This window comes from Mobula hypostoma, chromosome 15 (genome assembly GCF_963921235.1).
Source record: "Mobula hypostoma chromosome 15, sMobHyp1.1, whole genome shotgun sequence".
In the NCBI taxonomy this organism is placed as follows: Eukaryota; Metazoa; Chordata; class Chondrichthyes; order Myliobatiformes; family Myliobatidae; genus Mobula; species Mobula hypostoma.
In genome coordinates this window covers 12,842,645-12,859,675 of record NC_086111.1, presented here as the reverse complement: position 1 = coordinate 12,859,675, position 17,031 = coordinate 12,842,645, and the positions used below count along the sequence as shown (strand labels likewise).

General features: G+C 42.4%; 1 protein-coding gene across 5 annotated transcripts in view; it reads left to right on the top strand.

Moving 5' to 3' along the window:
- The window catches only part of cacna2d2a (calcium channel, voltage-dependent, alpha 2/delta subunit 2a), a 1,072,053-nt gene that overhangs the window by 943,722 nt on the left and 111,300 nt on the right, over positions 1–17,031 (top strand). For 3 of the 5 annotated variants that reach the window (XM_063067752.1, XM_063067750.1, XM_063067749.1), the window contains 6 exons: positions 3,683–3,754; positions 6,607–6,668; positions 11,410–11,486; positions 12,189–12,206; positions 13,018–13,078; positions 13,563–13,660. In XM_063067752.1, the coding sequence (XP_062923822.1) occupies positions 3,683–3,754; positions 6,607–6,668; positions 11,410–11,486; positions 12,189–12,206; positions 13,018–13,078; positions 13,563–13,660 (388 nt within the window). The remainder of the gene's footprint in view (positions 1–3,682; positions 3,755–6,606; positions 6,669–11,409; positions 11,487–12,188; positions 12,207–13,017; positions 13,079–13,562; positions 13,661–17,031) is intronic. The other 2 variants (XM_063067753.1, XM_063067751.1) reach the window with 1 other exon arrangement.

Genomic DNA, 17,031 nt, shown 5'->3' with positions numbered 1-17,031 from the left:
TGGATGTCACCTGGACCAGATGGACTACTTCCCAGAGTCCTGAGAGAGATTGCTGAAGAGATAACAGATGCAATGGTCATGATCATTCAAGAATCATTTGATTCTGGTGTAGTACTGGAGGACTAGAAGATTGCAAATGTCACTCCACTCTTTAGGAAGGCAAAAGAAAGGAAATTACAGGCCAGTTAGTCTAACCTCAGTGGTTGGGAAAGTATTGGAGTCTATCATGAGGTTTCAAGGTACATGGAGACTAATGATAACAACAAAGTCAAGGTCAGCATGGTTTCTGTAAAGGGAAATTTTGTCTGACAAATCTGTTAGAGTTCTTCAAGGAAGTAACAAGCAGGGAGGACAAAGAAGAGGCAGTGGATGTCATTTACTTGGATTCTCAGAAGGCATTTGATAAGGTGCCACACATGAGGCTGCTTAACAAGATAAAATCCTATAGCGTTACATGAAAGATACTGGCATGGATAGAGGAATGGCTGACAAGCAAGAGGCAGCGAGTGGGAACAAAGGGGGCATTTTCTGGTTTCCTGCCAGTGACAAGTGGTGTTCCTCAGGGGTCAGTATTGGGACCGCTAATTTTCATTTTGTTTGTCAGTGATTTGGATAATGGAATTGATGGCTTTGTGGCAAAGTTTGCGGATGATATGAAGACAGGTGGAGTGATAGATAGTGCTGAGGAAGCAATGTGATTGCCACAGGATTTAGACAAATTGGAAGAATGGGCAGAAAAGTGGCAGATGGAATACAGTGTTGGGAAATGTATGTTAATGTATTTTGGTAAAAGGAATAATAATGTGGTCTATTATCTAAATGGGGAGAAGGTTCAAACATCAGAGGTGCAGAGGGACTTAGGAGTCCTTGTGTAAGATTCCAAAAAGGTTAAATTACAGGTTGAGTCTGTTGTAAAAAAGGCAAATACAATTTTGGCATTTACTTCAAGGGGAATAGAATATAAAAGCAAGGAGATAATGCTGAGGCTTTATAGGACACTGGTCAGGCCAAATTTGGAATGTTGTCAATAGTTTTGGGCCCTATATCTCAGAAAGGATGTGCTGTCATTGGAGAGAGTCCAGAGGAGGTCACAAGGATGATTCCGGGAATGAAGAGGTTAACATATGAAGAGCTTTTGGTAGCTTTGGGCCTGTACTCACCGGAATTTAGAAGAATGCAGCGGGATCTCACTGAAACCTACAAAATGTTGAAAGGACTATAGAAGATTGATGTGGAGAGGATGTTTCCTATGGTGTGGGTACCCAGAACTAGAGGGCACAGCCTCAAAATTGAGGGACATCCTTTTAGAACAGAGATAAGGAGAAATTTCCTTAGCCAAAGAGTTGATCATTTCCTGATTGGTCAGGGTACCAAAAGAAATGGCGAGAAGGCAGGTGTCTGGGGTTGAGTGGGATTCAGGATCAGCCATGATGGAATGGTGGAGTAGACTCGATGGGCTGAATGGACTAATTCTGCTCCTATATCTTATGTTCTTATGGTCTCAAGATTGCCACCTGATTGCGTTTGGTTTCTCCAGTGCAGAGGAGTTATGTTGTGAAGAGCAAGTGCAGCTCAATTAAAGGAAGTGAGGATATTGAAGCTGTTGGGTCAACCCTGTGTCTCTTTTGCTTGCCACTTCTTGCTTCTCCTCTGAACTACCTTTCCAGGACTGCTACATGAATGACAAAGCCACAGTGAGCAAGGACAGCCTTTTTTTCTGTCTGGGTAAATTACAACCTTCTAGGTTTCGGATTAAATTCAACAACTTCTGTTTTACATCTGTATTAGAACTGCTGTGAATCTATCACATTATCTTAGCTTCTGTCTCCACGACACTGTTCTGATCGGCTAGGTATATTCCCAATAACTCGTATTTTGCAGTTCTCATATTCCTTCACTGGCGTTTTCTCTCTTTGCCTCATCTTACAGCTCGCTGATTTTTTTGCCATATTCTCTCTTTCTAACATCACATATGAAATGATCAAACACCTCACTCCACTAGTGCTCATCTCCTGGCAACCTGACCTCAACACATCAGAAATATTCCCTTTGTACAATCAATCTTCCCCAACATTCTCCACAACTTAAAACTAACTTGTTTCCTTTCTTCTGCAGTGCCAGTGGAGAATCTTCAGCCCGAAGCATTAATACCATTTTCCTTTCCACAGATGCTACCTGTGCTGTGTGTCTTCAGCAGTTTTTTGATTTTTATATCAGGTTTCTAAGATCTGGAGTTCTTTGATTTTAATCTTTTGATTCTTGACTGGCGTAGAGTCTTGGTAAGAGGGGATAGCTGGACCAATGAGTCCACATGGGCTCGTTGGACAGCAATCCAGTCTCATTTACTGCCTGTGATCCCCATCTTCATTTTTATTTATAGATACAGTGTAGAAGAGTCCCCTCCAACCCAATGAACTGTGTCACCTGGCAGCCCACCTCTTTATTCCGTGCTCCCTGTACACACTATTTACAGTTTCAATTTATAACAGTCATCTCAATCCAGAATGCACTTAGGGCTTGTAGCACTCACCTGTCCTGGAAATCCCCAACTGCATCTATGGATGCTGCGTCTCCAAGGACACACATCACTGTGTCTTTGACACAGTGCGTCACCATTGCCATCTCTGAGACTATCCCTTTCAGAGGAACCTCATCCCATCCAGTCTTCCCTGTTGGTCGAAATTCCTGTAGATAGCCTACTTTATTCTTGCTCTGGCTCCAGTATTTCCTCTCTCTCTTATTAGAGATGCTCACAGTTGGCACCCAAAGGATCCCTTTCTTCTGAGACTGGTGTCCACCAACTCTTCATCATCTTTTCTCATCCTTTTTTGTACGTCATCTCATTCTGAAATGCCTACTTCAAACGATGAGACTTTGTTTGAATGTTCTTCAGATTATACTTGTTTTTAGAGCACACTGATATTGGGGTCAGTGCTGTCTGGTTTTTGCAGTATCCCCTCACAACATACAAAATGGCAGCAAACTGTTAGGTCAGCAGAAAAGGTTATTGGGTGCAGTCAACCATCGCTGCAGGATTTCTATGTGTCCAGGACAAAGATGCAGGCAGGAAAATTCCTTGTGGACACTAGCAATGCTGCACTCTGCATGTTCCAAAAGCTTGCTTCTGGAAAGCACTATAGGGCAATTAAAACAGAACATCATCTTAAAAGTTTCTTCCCCCAGTCATTTAATCTGATCTAGTTAATCCTGCCCCCAACCCCTCTATTAGCCCATCACTACACTGGACTGTAAACATTTTAAACCACTTTTTACAATGCTGTTTACATTGTAAGTGCACTTACTAGTATTTATGTATTTATGTATTTTTATTCCATATCCATACATGAGGCCTCTAACCTTATTCGTATTGATTTTTAAATTTTTTATCATTGTCGAATTTTTGTTGCCTTTTCTTGGTGCTTGTCCCAATCTAACCAACACAGTACAGCAAATTCCTAATGCATGTAAATGTATGTATATGGTGAAAAAAGTTGATCCCTGAAATGCTCACACTGATAGATTCGATCTCAACCAGTAGAGGGCTTCTAGTGTAGATGTGCTCCTTAGCACCAACAGCAGCCAGTGCTCTCACTGACGAACAGCCATTTCTAAAGAAAGGATCACAGTTTCAAAAGGTTATATTTTTTCTTTTTCTTGTCCATGTTCATTTCTGTTTCTACAGATCCGGAGAAACATGATTGATAAGAAATATGGGAATATGACAATACGAACTCTAACCAAATCCCTGGATGAGGCAAGTACTCTAAGCATTCGGATGTGGCTTTGTACCTTTTTTAATAAACAGCATCAATGAGGAAGCAGGTTGGCCTTGAAATTAAACACCGACTAATTAAATGTTCATGAAATAGTCTGATGTAATCCCGCAACATGGTATTGGTAAAGAAATGAATGAAAAGGCGTAGACATTGAGACTTCTGGCTGTGCTATTCTTTCTCTGTAGTCTTTTGAGTTAGGAAGTTGTACGTTGATGAACTTGAGCATATGATCAACACTGGTTCATCAGCAAGGTGCTGGAGGAAGTAGCTTGTTTCAGATTCTCTCTGGTAGTGCAGGACAACCAAAAACAGACTATTTGCCACTGTCATTGCATAAACGACATAACTCAGAAACAAAGAATATATTGAGGTGTGAGATGACTTTTAAGAGACTTTTAGATAGGTACATGGAGCTTAGCAAAATAGAGGGCTATAGGTAAGCCTGGTAATTTCTAAGGTAAGGACTCTGTGGGCGAAGGGCCTGCATTATGCTGTAGGTTTTCTATGTTTCTATGTGATAAAGTGATAGATAAGCCAAATACCTTCTTGCCCGTCTCCAGAGCTCCAAGATCTTAGGCTTCCAAATCTGGGCCGGACTCTCAGGCCAAACCCTTGCTGTGCCGAACATCAGCCGGTCCTGAAACCCTGAGAACGGGTCCCATTCCCGCAAAGAACCAAAGTCAGCATGTAACTCCAGGTCAGGGTCTTCAAAAGAGCCCTGAAAGGGAAAAATAAAGATATTAAAGATGGAAATAGAGTTGTTTCCAAAGATGCAAGCAAAGGAGTTGCCGTTTAATGCCATCTTAACTCCGCTTCCATCTCCGATTGAGCCTATGGTAAAGAAGGCAAATGCTATGTTGGCATTTATTTCAAGGGAAATAGAATATGAAAGCAAAGAGATAATACTGAGGCTTTATAAGACACTGGTCAGGCCGCACAGAGTATTGTCAATCGTTTCTCAGAAAGGATGTGTTGTCATTGGATAGAGTCCAGAGGAGATTCATGAGGATGATTCCGAGAATGAAAAGGTTAACATATGAGAAGAGTTTGGCAGCTTTGGGCCTGTACTCACTGGAATTTAGAAGAATGCGGGGGGAGTTTCATTGGAACCTACTGAATGGTGTGAAAGGACTAGAAAGGGCAGATGTGGAGAGGATGCTTGCTCTGGTGGGGGTATCCAGAACTAGAGGACACAGCCTCAAAATTGAGGCATGACCTTTTAGAACAGAGGTAAGGAGAATTTTTTTTTAGCCAAAGATTAGTAAATCTGTGGAATGCTCTGCCACAGACTGCGGTGGAGGCCAAATCCCTGCATTTATTTAAAGCAGAGTTGTTCATTTCCTGATCAGTCAGGGCATCAAAGGATATGGCGAGAAGATTGGTGTAGTGGGATCTGGGATCAGCCATGAAGGAATGTCTGAGCAGACCTGTTGGGCTGAATGGCACAATTCTACTCCTATGTCTTATGGTCTTATAATCAAAAATGTAGATGAAGACAGGGCAGTTGATATTGTCTAGACTTTAACAAGGCCTTCGACAAGATCCTGCATGGTAAGCTGGTCTGGAAGGTTAGGTCCATGCAATCCAGAGAGGGCTAGTTTGGTGTATTCAAAATTGTCCCAGTGGGTGGAGATTGAAGGTTGTCTCTTGGAATGGAAGCCAGTGACTAGTGATATCCCGCAGGGGTTGGTGTTGGGATCTTGAATGAGAATGCACATGGGTTGATCAGTCGGTTTGTGGACGGCACAAAATGAGAGGTGATGTTGATAGTGAAGAAGGTTATAGTAGATTACAAGGAGATCCTGATCAGTTAGGGAAATGGGTTGAAGAGTGGCAAATGGATTTCTATACAAGTAAGTGTGACATGATGTATTTTGGAAATTCATATCAGCCTAGGACTTGTACTATGAATGGTAAGGCACCAAGGAGTGTAATGAAATAGAGGAACATGGGAATACAGATGCACAGTTCATTAAAGGTGGAGTCCACATCGGGACAGAATGGTGAAAAGGGCATTTAGCACCCTGGCCTTCCTCAGTCAGGGCATCAAGTAAGATGATGCGTCATTATGTTGCAGTTGTGTAAGTCGTTGGTGAGGCTGTACTTAGAGTACTGTGTGCAATTTTGACAACACTATTATAGAAATGACATAATTAAACTGGAAAGAATGTAGAAACAAATTAGAGGGCCTGAGTTAGAGGGAGAGGCTGGCCAGGTCTTTATTCCTTGGAGTGTAGGAGAATAAGGGTAGTCTTATAGAGCTTTATAAAATCATGAGGGGTATAGATAAGGTGGACAGTGCCTGTCTTTTCCACAGTGTATGGGAATCCAAAACTAGATTTGGGATGAGAGGAGAAAGATTGAAAAGGGACCAGAGGAGCCACTTCTTCACACTGATCCCAACACCAGCCCCTGTGGAACCAGTTGCCAGAGGAAATGCTTGGGGCAAGTACTATTATTTAAGAAGCACTTGGAAAGGTATGTGCAGGGTCAGGGCTAAAGAGATATAGACTGAACTCAATGACCTGTATCTGTGCTGTATTGCTGTTTGAGTCTATAGCTCTTTATCTCTCACATGCAAGGAGCTGAAATCCTGGGAACTCTTTCGGATTTCTAGTACTTTATATTCACTGATCTGTGAATGGAAACTAATAGAGTTGAGAGAAGTAGTCTACAATTTAAAAATTGGATGTTAGGCTAGTTCTTGGAGAAGGATGATGTAAAGAAACAAATTGCTCAAGTTAAATCCAGTGAATTACCAGTCAATCCTTTGAATACAGGTGCGTATCATATGAGTACGAATAATTGGTACTGTCTTTCTTTTTTTCAGAGATATATTGATGAAGTAGATAGGACATACACATGGATCCCAATTCAAACTGCTGATTACAGGTAATATGTTTGCCTCAATCCGTAACTCTGGAATTACCTGCCCCAGCAGTATTACTTGTTGGCTGTTCCATTTTGGCCAAGGAATGTAGGACTGAGCTCTGATGCTGGGTATTTTGGAAGCATTGATCACTCTATATCAGAGAACTACAGTATTTCTGACTGCAAGGTTTGAGATTTATTAACATCTATTCTTATTAGGATTGACTCAAATGTTGTAAAAACGAGGAAAGGTACGACATGATTGCATACCCTGTCTTTGCCTCTCAATATTTTATAAAATCCTATCAGGTCTTCCATCAGCTTCTGCTGCTCCAGAGAAAACAGCCTTAGATTATCCAACCTCTCCTTAGAGCATGTGCTCTTTAATCCAGGCAGCATCTGGTAAACCTCTTCTACACTCTTTCTGAAGCTGTGTATCCTTCTTACAAAAGGGACACCAGAATTGAATGCAATACCGCAATACAACCTAAATAGAGATTTATAAAAATTCAACATAATTTCCTGATTCTTGAACCCAATACCTCAACTAATAAAGGCAAGCATGCAATATGCCACCTTTACCACCCTGTCAATCTGTGCAGCCTCTTTCAGGGAGCAAAATCCCTCTGCATATCATCACTGTTCAGGGTCCAACTATTAATAGTGTACTGTCACTTTACACTTGATTACCCAAAGTGTAAATCTCACAATTGGTCATATTAAATGTCACCTGCTACATCTGTAACTGACCTATATTCTACTGGCAATCTTTTACACTATCCATGACACCAACAATCTTTGTATCATCAGCTAATATACAAACCCACATTTTTATCCAAGTCATTTATACTGCAGATGGACCTCCAGACAGAATAATTCCTTTTGACCACTACCCTCTGTCAATATCTCCTATCTGTCTCTTGGGCAAACTCATTCAGAATCAGGACACAGAGGATTCCAGCTTCTTAATCTTCTGGATAAGCCTACAATGAAGGAACTAGTCCATTGCTTTACTAAAATCTATGTAGATAGCATCCACAGCTCAAATTACATCAATCATCCTCATCAACTCCTCAAAAAAAGTCTAACTAGAAATTAAGACATGACCTAATGACACAAAGCCATGCTGTCTGTTCTTAATTAGGTCATGGTTTTCCATATATTCATAAATCCTAACGTGAAGAATCCTGTCCAATAGCTTCCCTACCAGTGACTTAAGAAGTCATCAGTCTGTAGTCACCTGTATTATCCCCATTTCTCTTCTTGAACTATGGAACATCATCTACTCACCATTTGTCTCAATCCTTGCCTGTGGCTATGGACAATTTGAAGATTTTGGTCAAGGCCCCAACAATCTCTTGACTTTCTCAGTAAGCTGGGTATCAGGGCCTGAGGACTTACGTAGCTTAATGTTCTTCAAGAGACTCACCACAACCTCTTTCTTCATCTCAACTTGCACACTCCAAACTGATCTCACCTCTGCATCCTTCTCCTTGTCAGATACTGGCTAAAGTCCTCATTTAGGACATCACCACATCCTCCAGCTCCAAACACATGTTCCTTCCTTTATCCTTGAATGATTCTGCTCTCTTTCTAGCTGCCACCTTGACATTGATGTATGCGTAGATTGCCTTGGGATTCTCTTTAATCCTGCTTGGTAAGAGCTTGTCATGGCCCCTCCTTGCTCTCCAAACTCCCCTCCCGAGTCTTAGCCTAGTATCTTTATAATCCTCAAGGTCTCTTTTTGAGTTTAGCTTCCTAAACCTTACATGTGCTTCCTTACTCTTCTTGTAGTATAAATCCCATCAGAGCGATTTCACATTTCATGTTTTGAATTCTATGTATATAGTAGATGAGCCCCCGCACCTTGAATCCTTGCAACATTAAGCATCCAGCTTTGTCCCTCTATCGACGAAGCGTAAGGGTGAAGAACTAAAGAGCATGGTTCAGTTAGTTAACGTAAAAATAAACATATTTCAACCTGTCTGTTTCATCGTATCAATTGCCTTGCTGCCGCCTGTTCTTCCGTACTGACTGGTCATGACATCTACTTTCCTCTCAGTCATTCCACTTTATGACCTGGTGCTCTGGCTCCCATCCTCCTGCTGAACTAGTTTAAATCCTGCTAAGTAGCACCAACAAATTTCCCCACCAATTAAGGTGCAACATGTCCCTCTTGTACAAGTCTACCCTGCCCCAGAAGAGGTTTCAGTGATGCAAGAGCCTGATATCCTGCCCCCACACATTCATCTGTTCTATCTTTCTGTTCCTGCCCTGACTAGTATGTGACACCAGGTATGATCCAGAGATTAGCACCTTCGAAGTGCTGCTTTTCAGCTTCCTTCCTAAACCCCTATTCTCACTGCACAGGCCTTCTTTCCCTTTCTACCGATGTCATTGGTACCAATATGCACTCGACCAGAAAGGTCGACTGTACTTCTTTCTATATTTGCTGCCTGGCCTGCTGCGTTCACCAGCATTTTGTGTGTGGTGCTTGCACCACAACCTCTGGCTGCCCACTCTCTTGTTCAGAAGTTGCCTTGAGACTGCCTCGACCCTGGCATCTAAGGGGCCATACATTATAAGACCATAAAACATAGGAGCAAAATTAGGCCACTCAGACCATCAAGTCTGATCTGATTCCATCGTGGCTGATCCATCATCTCTCTCAACACCACTCTCATGCCTTCTCCCTGGGACTTCGGAAATCCTAGCATCTTTTGTGCAGCCACAGAACCTCCTGCCTGTCCCTCTATCATGCCTCCTATCAGTGTTGCCCTTCCTGGCTTCTCCCTTCCCACTGAGCCTCAGAGCCAGTCACAGCACCACTGACCTGACTGCTACCACTAAGTCCTGATAGGTATCTCTCTGCAAAACACACACCCCCCTCCGTAAGCAATATCCAAATAAGCAAGTCTTAAACACGGGAGTCTGCTGAAGATCTTGAGCAACACATAAAATGCTGGGGGACTGAACAAAACTGTCTGACTAGCTGATTTTTCCAGCATTTTGTCTGTGTTATCCACGGTATACTTGTTGCTGAGGGGAATGGCCACAGGGAAGCATGTACTATCAGCCTTCTCACTCTGTCTTTCCAGGCAGTTATCCAGTTATCTGCTGCCTGTATCTTAGGTGCAATTACCTTGCTGAAACCCTTATCTGTAATGCTCCCAGCTTCCCGGACGATCCTAAATATGTCCAGCTCCAGATAAATTTCCTTAATACGTTTAGTCAGAAACTGCAGCTTGTTGCAGTTCCTATATATAGGTGAAGTCACAGGACCATTGCCCTAGCTGCCATCCCAGCTGCTCGAATTGGATGAATAGATCAAAGGAAAACCTTACCTGTTTTCCGCTCAGCCTCCTCTCACTGAAGCCTCACAAACCAAAGCCTCAGCACTTCTACTTGATACAGCACTTGCAACTCAAATCTTTCATGTATGGCAAGGCCTTGCTTTTCCCTCCATTGAGGTGACTTCATGTAATGCACAAACCCTTTTACTGCCCATCATTGTGATCACTCAGACCATCTGAGACCTTCTTTCAGTTAAGTCCATGTAACCCTATGCTGCCTACCGTTGTACTGTCACTGCATTCGTTATCTTATTCCATGAAGTGGAGCAGAGACCTAAAGCATAGACTCTTGAAGAGACTTCAATGTTTTGCCATGCAGGAGTCCTTGGGCATTGTGCAAAACAAAATGGCCCCATTGCAGTGATCTTCAACCACTGAGGAGATCAGGTAAGAAATAAACTGGAGAGAGTTTTGAAAAGTGGAGGGAGCTTCAAAAGAAAAGATCAGACATACAGACACATGATCAAGAGAATTCAAGGAGGCCTAATTCAATGGACTTTTAGGTCGGAATTCTTAATGTGGAATTAATATGTATTTAGGTGGTTGATGTTCAGCACAGAGTTGGCAGGCCAAAGGGCCTGTGCCCATACTATATCTCTCCACAACTAACACCATTTGTGAAGGTATTGGACAGCCCCTCTCTTCAGCGGCTGCAGTCCATGAAGAAGGACGTCTGTGCAAAAGAGGCTTTGAAATATTCAAATGGCTTGTTAGGCCAATTCAGAAAGAATTTGATAATCGAAGAGTCAATCAAATTGCAATGAGTCCAAAATTACCTTGCCCTCAGCCAGTAAAGACAGCATATTGAAAGACATCAAATCTAAAGGACGTTCATGAACTGCCTGACAGCTGTGCTGTTCCAGTGGTTTCATGGTCACCTTGACTGAAAAGTCCTTTTTTCTCCACTTAATTTAGATTCCCAAGCTGCTGTGATGAGCTTTCAAATCTTTTTATTTATAGTCATGTCACTCTAGTTCACTAACATATCCACCAACCTACCAACTTCTTGAAGAAATGTATTGTAATGCCATGGAAGTAACAGAATTCAGTGTAGTGGTTAGTGTTCTGCTATTACAGTGCCAGTTGTAAGAGTTGGGTTCAATTCCTGCCTCTGTCCGTAAGGATTTTGTATGTTCTCCCTGTGACTGGATAGGTTTGGTCTGGGTGCTGCGGTTTCCTCCCACATTCCAAAGGCGTACGGTTAGGGTTAGTGAGTTGTGAACGTGGTACCAGGAGCATGGCAACACTTGACACACTGCCCCTCTGTCCCCAGCACATGCTTGCTGATTTGATTTCACCGTATGTTTTGATGTACATGTGACAAATAAAGTTAATCTCTGAAAACATGTTCATCACGGCAAATGGGTGGACTACCCGGTTGTGACATTGTCTCTCTGTTCTCTTTCCAGCCTGGCTCTTGTATTGCCACCGTATAGTAAATATTATATTCATGCCAAGCTGGATGACCAAATCCTTCAAGCTCAGTGTAAGTATATGTTGCCAGTCTGTCTGCCCTTTGGCCTGATCTTGAACCTGCAGACACGCCAGCTGTCACTGGGCTGCAGAAATCTAATGCACTGATAGAAAGCAAGCTTCCTCGCTCACTATCCGACTTTAGCCAATTACACATAGGCTTCATGAAGATGGCGGATCTCCGCATTTTGCAAAGCAGCAAAAAAATAAAGTCAATGTAAAATTAACATTCCAACCAGCTGGTTATGAGGCAAAAATCGGGCTCTCCTTCTCTTGCTTTCTTCTCGAATATACAATGATTCTGAAGCAGCGAACCATGCAGAGTCTGTGAAAATGTGCATGCTTTTCACCATGCTCTGCTTGGGTTTCAGTTTCTTTCTTGCTTTTTGTTTCATTCTGTTAATTTGTTTTTTTTTTAATTTAATTTCTCCGGATTGTATGGACTTGCTTGCTGTGTTTGCTAAAGCTTTGGAATCATTTGCCCTTGGCCACTGCACGCTGGCCTTGTGTGCAGAGCACCTAGAGCTATCGGTCTAGATGTTTGCAACTGTTTGTTTGCTCTTTGGAGATTTTTATTTTGTCAGTTGCAAGATTCTCAGTATATTTATACACAATATTTTTATTCAAATAGTAATTGAATAAAATATTGTTTGTGACCCCCTTCCTACCCAACCCCTTTTTTTCTGCTTTCTCTCTCTATGATGGATTCACACAGTCCAAAACAACAGCAAGGGCAAGTATCTTAATCTCGGTCCCCTCCCCTCACCCTCACCCTCTTTGTTCGGTGCCTATCCCCCCACTGCACCCAGCCTGCTTGCCCATTTACCTGCCCGTCTGACCCTTTCTCAAATTTCCTTTTCCAACCCTCTTGGTGCACTGTCTTGTTATGTCCACAATGGCTTAGAAATTTCCTTTGCATTGCTCTGAATATTTTCCCTTTAGTTACTTGCTTCCTCTTGTATGAAACTTTAATGTCCTGCTCTCTCTCTTTTTCTTTCTTTCTTCCTCTCTCACTAACTAACCCCTCTTCCCCATCCTGTCCCCCTTTCCCTTCAATGATGCTGAAGAGATATCAGTGCTGTTTGGACCCCACCCCATTCACTTCCTCCCCTTTAGCCTGTTACTGGACCCTATGCTCCACCCTTTCAAAACACAGTTTGATTGTCTCCATGTAATGTGGAGAGTTTGGCCATGTTGATGCCTATTGAGTGATATTCAGTAGCTGGCTATAATTGGTGCAATAGAAGATAGTGAAAAAAATGTAATGGTAATTACCTAAAACTATTCATAGTCCTAAAAGACTGAATTACCTCATTTTTATTGGCAAATATTTCTGTGCTCCATAAGTTAATTTGTTTTCTGGGCAACATATTGGCTACAACTGTTCTCCCGAGGTTTGCTTCGATCCCGCAGATCAATCTCTCTACCTCATTTTTTACGAACTGCGTAATTTCTTCTCCTCTCCTGTGCTGACGATAAGATGTCTGAAACAGTGCTCCTCCCCCTCGCCAGTAGTTCCCAGATAATGTTCCTTTTTATTGCAGATTTTGAATCCTTGTTACCCAGCTCCTTTGAGACCGTGGGACATGTATTCATTGCTCCCAGGTAGCTGTGTGTATGTGTGCGCGCTTGCCCAGTCACTTCACGCTGTCTGCCCATTGCACCATTCATCATGCACCACGCTGCCCAAATCTTTACATGCCATCAGCCAGTTAACACCTCTGCCACCACCCTGCTCATCACCCTCTGCCTCCCACCAGTGCTGTGACCTGTTTTTGTACCTCCTCTGGAATGGGCATCTTCCTGCTTTGGCCTGGTGCCTCACCATTATGAAATCACTGGCATATGCACAGGCTGCTGTGGCTACCTCCTAAAGGCACCTGTCCCTGCATGATAAGCAGTAATCGCCTGGCTGTCTGTGTTAAAGAATAGGGAACCCTTCGCAGCATGACCTTCCTCCATATCACTGTCCTCTCCCTGTACCAGAGTGACACCCTAGGGGTTTGAGGTGAGGGCTTGTCACTGTCTCTTCCATGCCAGTGTTCACTTTACCCTCATGGAATGTGTTTACACTTGGATTTCCTCCTAGGGAATACTGCAAGGACCTAGTCAAGTCAGACAACAACACCGAGTTGTTACTCAATTTCATCGCGCTGATGGATAAGTACACCCCTGACTCCAAAAACTGTGAGTACGATGCTCTTCAGGGAGGGCACCTCATACTGACTGCCAGCTTTAGGCTTTCCAATTGTATTGCTGCATTATTCAATCGTTATGCAAATCAAAGGCCACTACTGACCTACAATCTGTTAAGTGGTGCACTTACTCATATTAAAAGGAGCCACAGTCCTGAAACTATAAAGATTATCTCCAAGTTAATTCCCTTGTGCAGATAAGAGAAATGTTGTCCAAGGCACTGACATGGAAAGGGGCAGATCTGATATTTGCATTTCATCCAACCTCTCGCTGCGGTCAGATTCACTTTACCCAGGAAGATTTTCTCTAATCTCTTGCAATAGTGTATTTTAAGTGCTGTTCTTACGTTAAGGGTGGTTATCAGGCTAGTCAACTTTGTAGGCTTTGTGAATGGCCTGTAGCTACTCATTCACAGAATGGACAAAGTGATGTGAACTTCATCGTAGGGTTACCCTTGTTGATGCAAATAACAAAGTTCATTAAAGGTGGGTATCTTCTGACTTACATTCACAGTAAACCACAGCAGTAGGGCCCTTTGGCCCTCCACATGCATGCTGGTTGTTGTAGATACCCACTCTAATCTCATTTATTCACATCAGGTTGCTGCCCTTCCATGCCTTGGCTATTCAACTACTTGTCTAAATGCTAGTATTGTTAAGTGTTGTTGAGAATGTATCTCTCTCCATCACATCCTCTAGCAGTGGATTCCAGATATCAACCATTCTCAGTGTGGGAAACGTTCCCCTCAGATTCCCTCTAGACTCCTCTCTCACCTTAAACCTGTGCCCTCTGATTTTAAACACCCTCACTATGGGGAAAAAAATACACTCTAGGGTAAGCAAGCCCAGCCTATCCAGCACCTCTCATGACGAAAGTCCTCCAGTCCAGGCAACAGCCTGGAGAATCTCCTCTGCACTCTCTCCAGTGCAATCACATCATTCCTATAGTGTAGAAAGCAGAACTGCACACAATACTTCAAGTACCACATAACCACTGGCTTGTAAAAATTTAACATGACATCCCAGCTTTTATGATGTATCTATCCTTCACCATCCTATTAGTGAACTATGGATTTCATTGCAACAGTGATATAAGCTCACACTTGTCAGAATTAAATTCCATCTGCCAATGCTTTATCCAGCTTTCCAACTCTACCCTGCTGTAGCCTTAGGCATCCTTCCACAGCACCCACAACACCACCAACCCTTATGTCATCAACAGATTTATCAATGCAGCACACAACTGGTCATCGATATCCATTCAGGAAAATATCCTTCCAACATCATCTCTGCCTCCTATCACCAAACCAATTTTGGATTCAGTTAGCCAGTTAACATCATGTCTCCTGTGCCTTAACCTTCTAGACCAGCCTATCACGTAGGACCTATGAAATGCCTTACTAAAGCTCATATAGATATTGTCGACCAGCCTGCCTTCGTCAATCTTTAAACTCATATTAAATTAATGAGATAGCATGTTTCCAGGACAATTGCATGCTGATTAATCCTATCCCTTTGATTATTTTTCCAAAAATTTCTCTATCACTGATATATGACCAACTTTCATGTGTGAACATATTTAAGCCTGCCAGCCTTCCCCATGCCCCCTAAACTGCCTCAGTCTGCTTGGCCCACTGGACTTGCTTCACTTGCCATTCTCATCTGTGGCAATCTCCCCACCCGCTGTATTGCTATTGTGCATTCAAACACCCCACAAATTTATTGACCCCCTCCCATTGTGGGAGGAACCTCCCTGAGTACTGGTTCCTCCACTTTATGTGCAACAGATTTTAAATAGCATCAGTTGCGTGTGTTTGTGTTCAAAAAGCAGTGATTATTTTCACTTATAGTCGGTAAGAAAGAAGCAGTAAGCAATTCAGAACTATTTTGCTCACTATGGTTTTAAGCATTCAGGCTTGGAGATGCCTGGAGTGAAAATGAAATGATTTCACTACTTCAACAAGTTAGGACCTATGAAGAATTTGAAGGTATTGCCAATTATCTTGAATGTTTCAATGAAAATGAAGATTTGGAGGATGTAATTGTCAAAACCATTGTATGAAGGCAGTTCATTATCTGTACTAGCAATCTGCATTGATTTTGTTCATTTACAGTCAATAACAAGAACACAGCATCGTACACTGGATGAATTCCTCAGCTGATAACTATTAGGAACTAATACACAGTTTAATAGTACTGTGGTGATATTGGTAAAGTTCTAATTTGTTCTGTATTTCATTTAATTGCATAGTTTGTTACTCAGGTAAATGGTAGTTTGTTAAATCTTTTTTATACCTTTCTAACTATTTCCATGCAACTTCAGCTAATTGAGGCAATTGCTTAATTTGGTCCAAAATGTACTGGTCCCAATGTGTCCCAATTAACTGGAATCCACTGTATATATTCTTAAATAATTTATAGTATATTTTATGTACTGTATTATACTGCTGCGACAAAACAACAAATTTCACAACACACACTCAGTGGCCATTTTATTAGGTACACCTGTACACCCAGTCGTTAATACAAATATCTAATCAGCCACTCAATGCATAAAGACATGCAGACGTGGTCAAGAGGTTCAGTTATTGTTCAGGCCAAACATCAGAATGGGGAAGAAATTTTGTGAATTTGAACACAGAATAATATCAGAAGGGTTAATTTGAGTATCTCAGAATCTGCTGATCACCTGGGATCTTCACACACAACAGTCCCTAGAGTTTACGGAGAATATTGTGGAAAACAAATTTATCCAGCGAGCAGCAATTCAGTGGGCAAGAATGCCTTTTTAATGAGAGAGGTCAGAGACAGGTTCAAACTTACAGGATGGTGATAGTCACTCAAATAAACACGTGTTACAAGAGTGGTGTGCAAAAGAGCGTCTCTGAACACAGAACGCATTGAACCTTGAAGTGGATGGGCTACAACAAAAAACCGCAAGCGTATGCTCAGTGGCCTTTGTTTTAGCTATAAACGGTGCCTAATAAAGTGGCTACTGAGCGTGTATCAGTGACAGTAAACTGATTCTAATTCTGACTCGGACCCTGGCTCCAGGGAGTTAACAGATCATTCTGGAGTCTCACTCTTGGCCACAGCAGCACCTCTCTGTTCCCCTCTCTGTTGTATCCCCACCACCATCGCTCACCTAGACTCCTTCCCTTCCCTTCCCCGCTGTGATTAGAGAGAAGCATGATGCCACAAATTCTGCTGCTGTCACGCTTCCTCTCCCCAACGGTGTACAACCTGCGAGAGAGAGAAGTGACCACAGGGGACTCCTGCAAGAGCTGCCTGCACTGACTACCGTTCCTAGTGGCCCCTTTCTCTCTCTGGCATTGAAAGTACATAAGACTGACAAAGAATGAT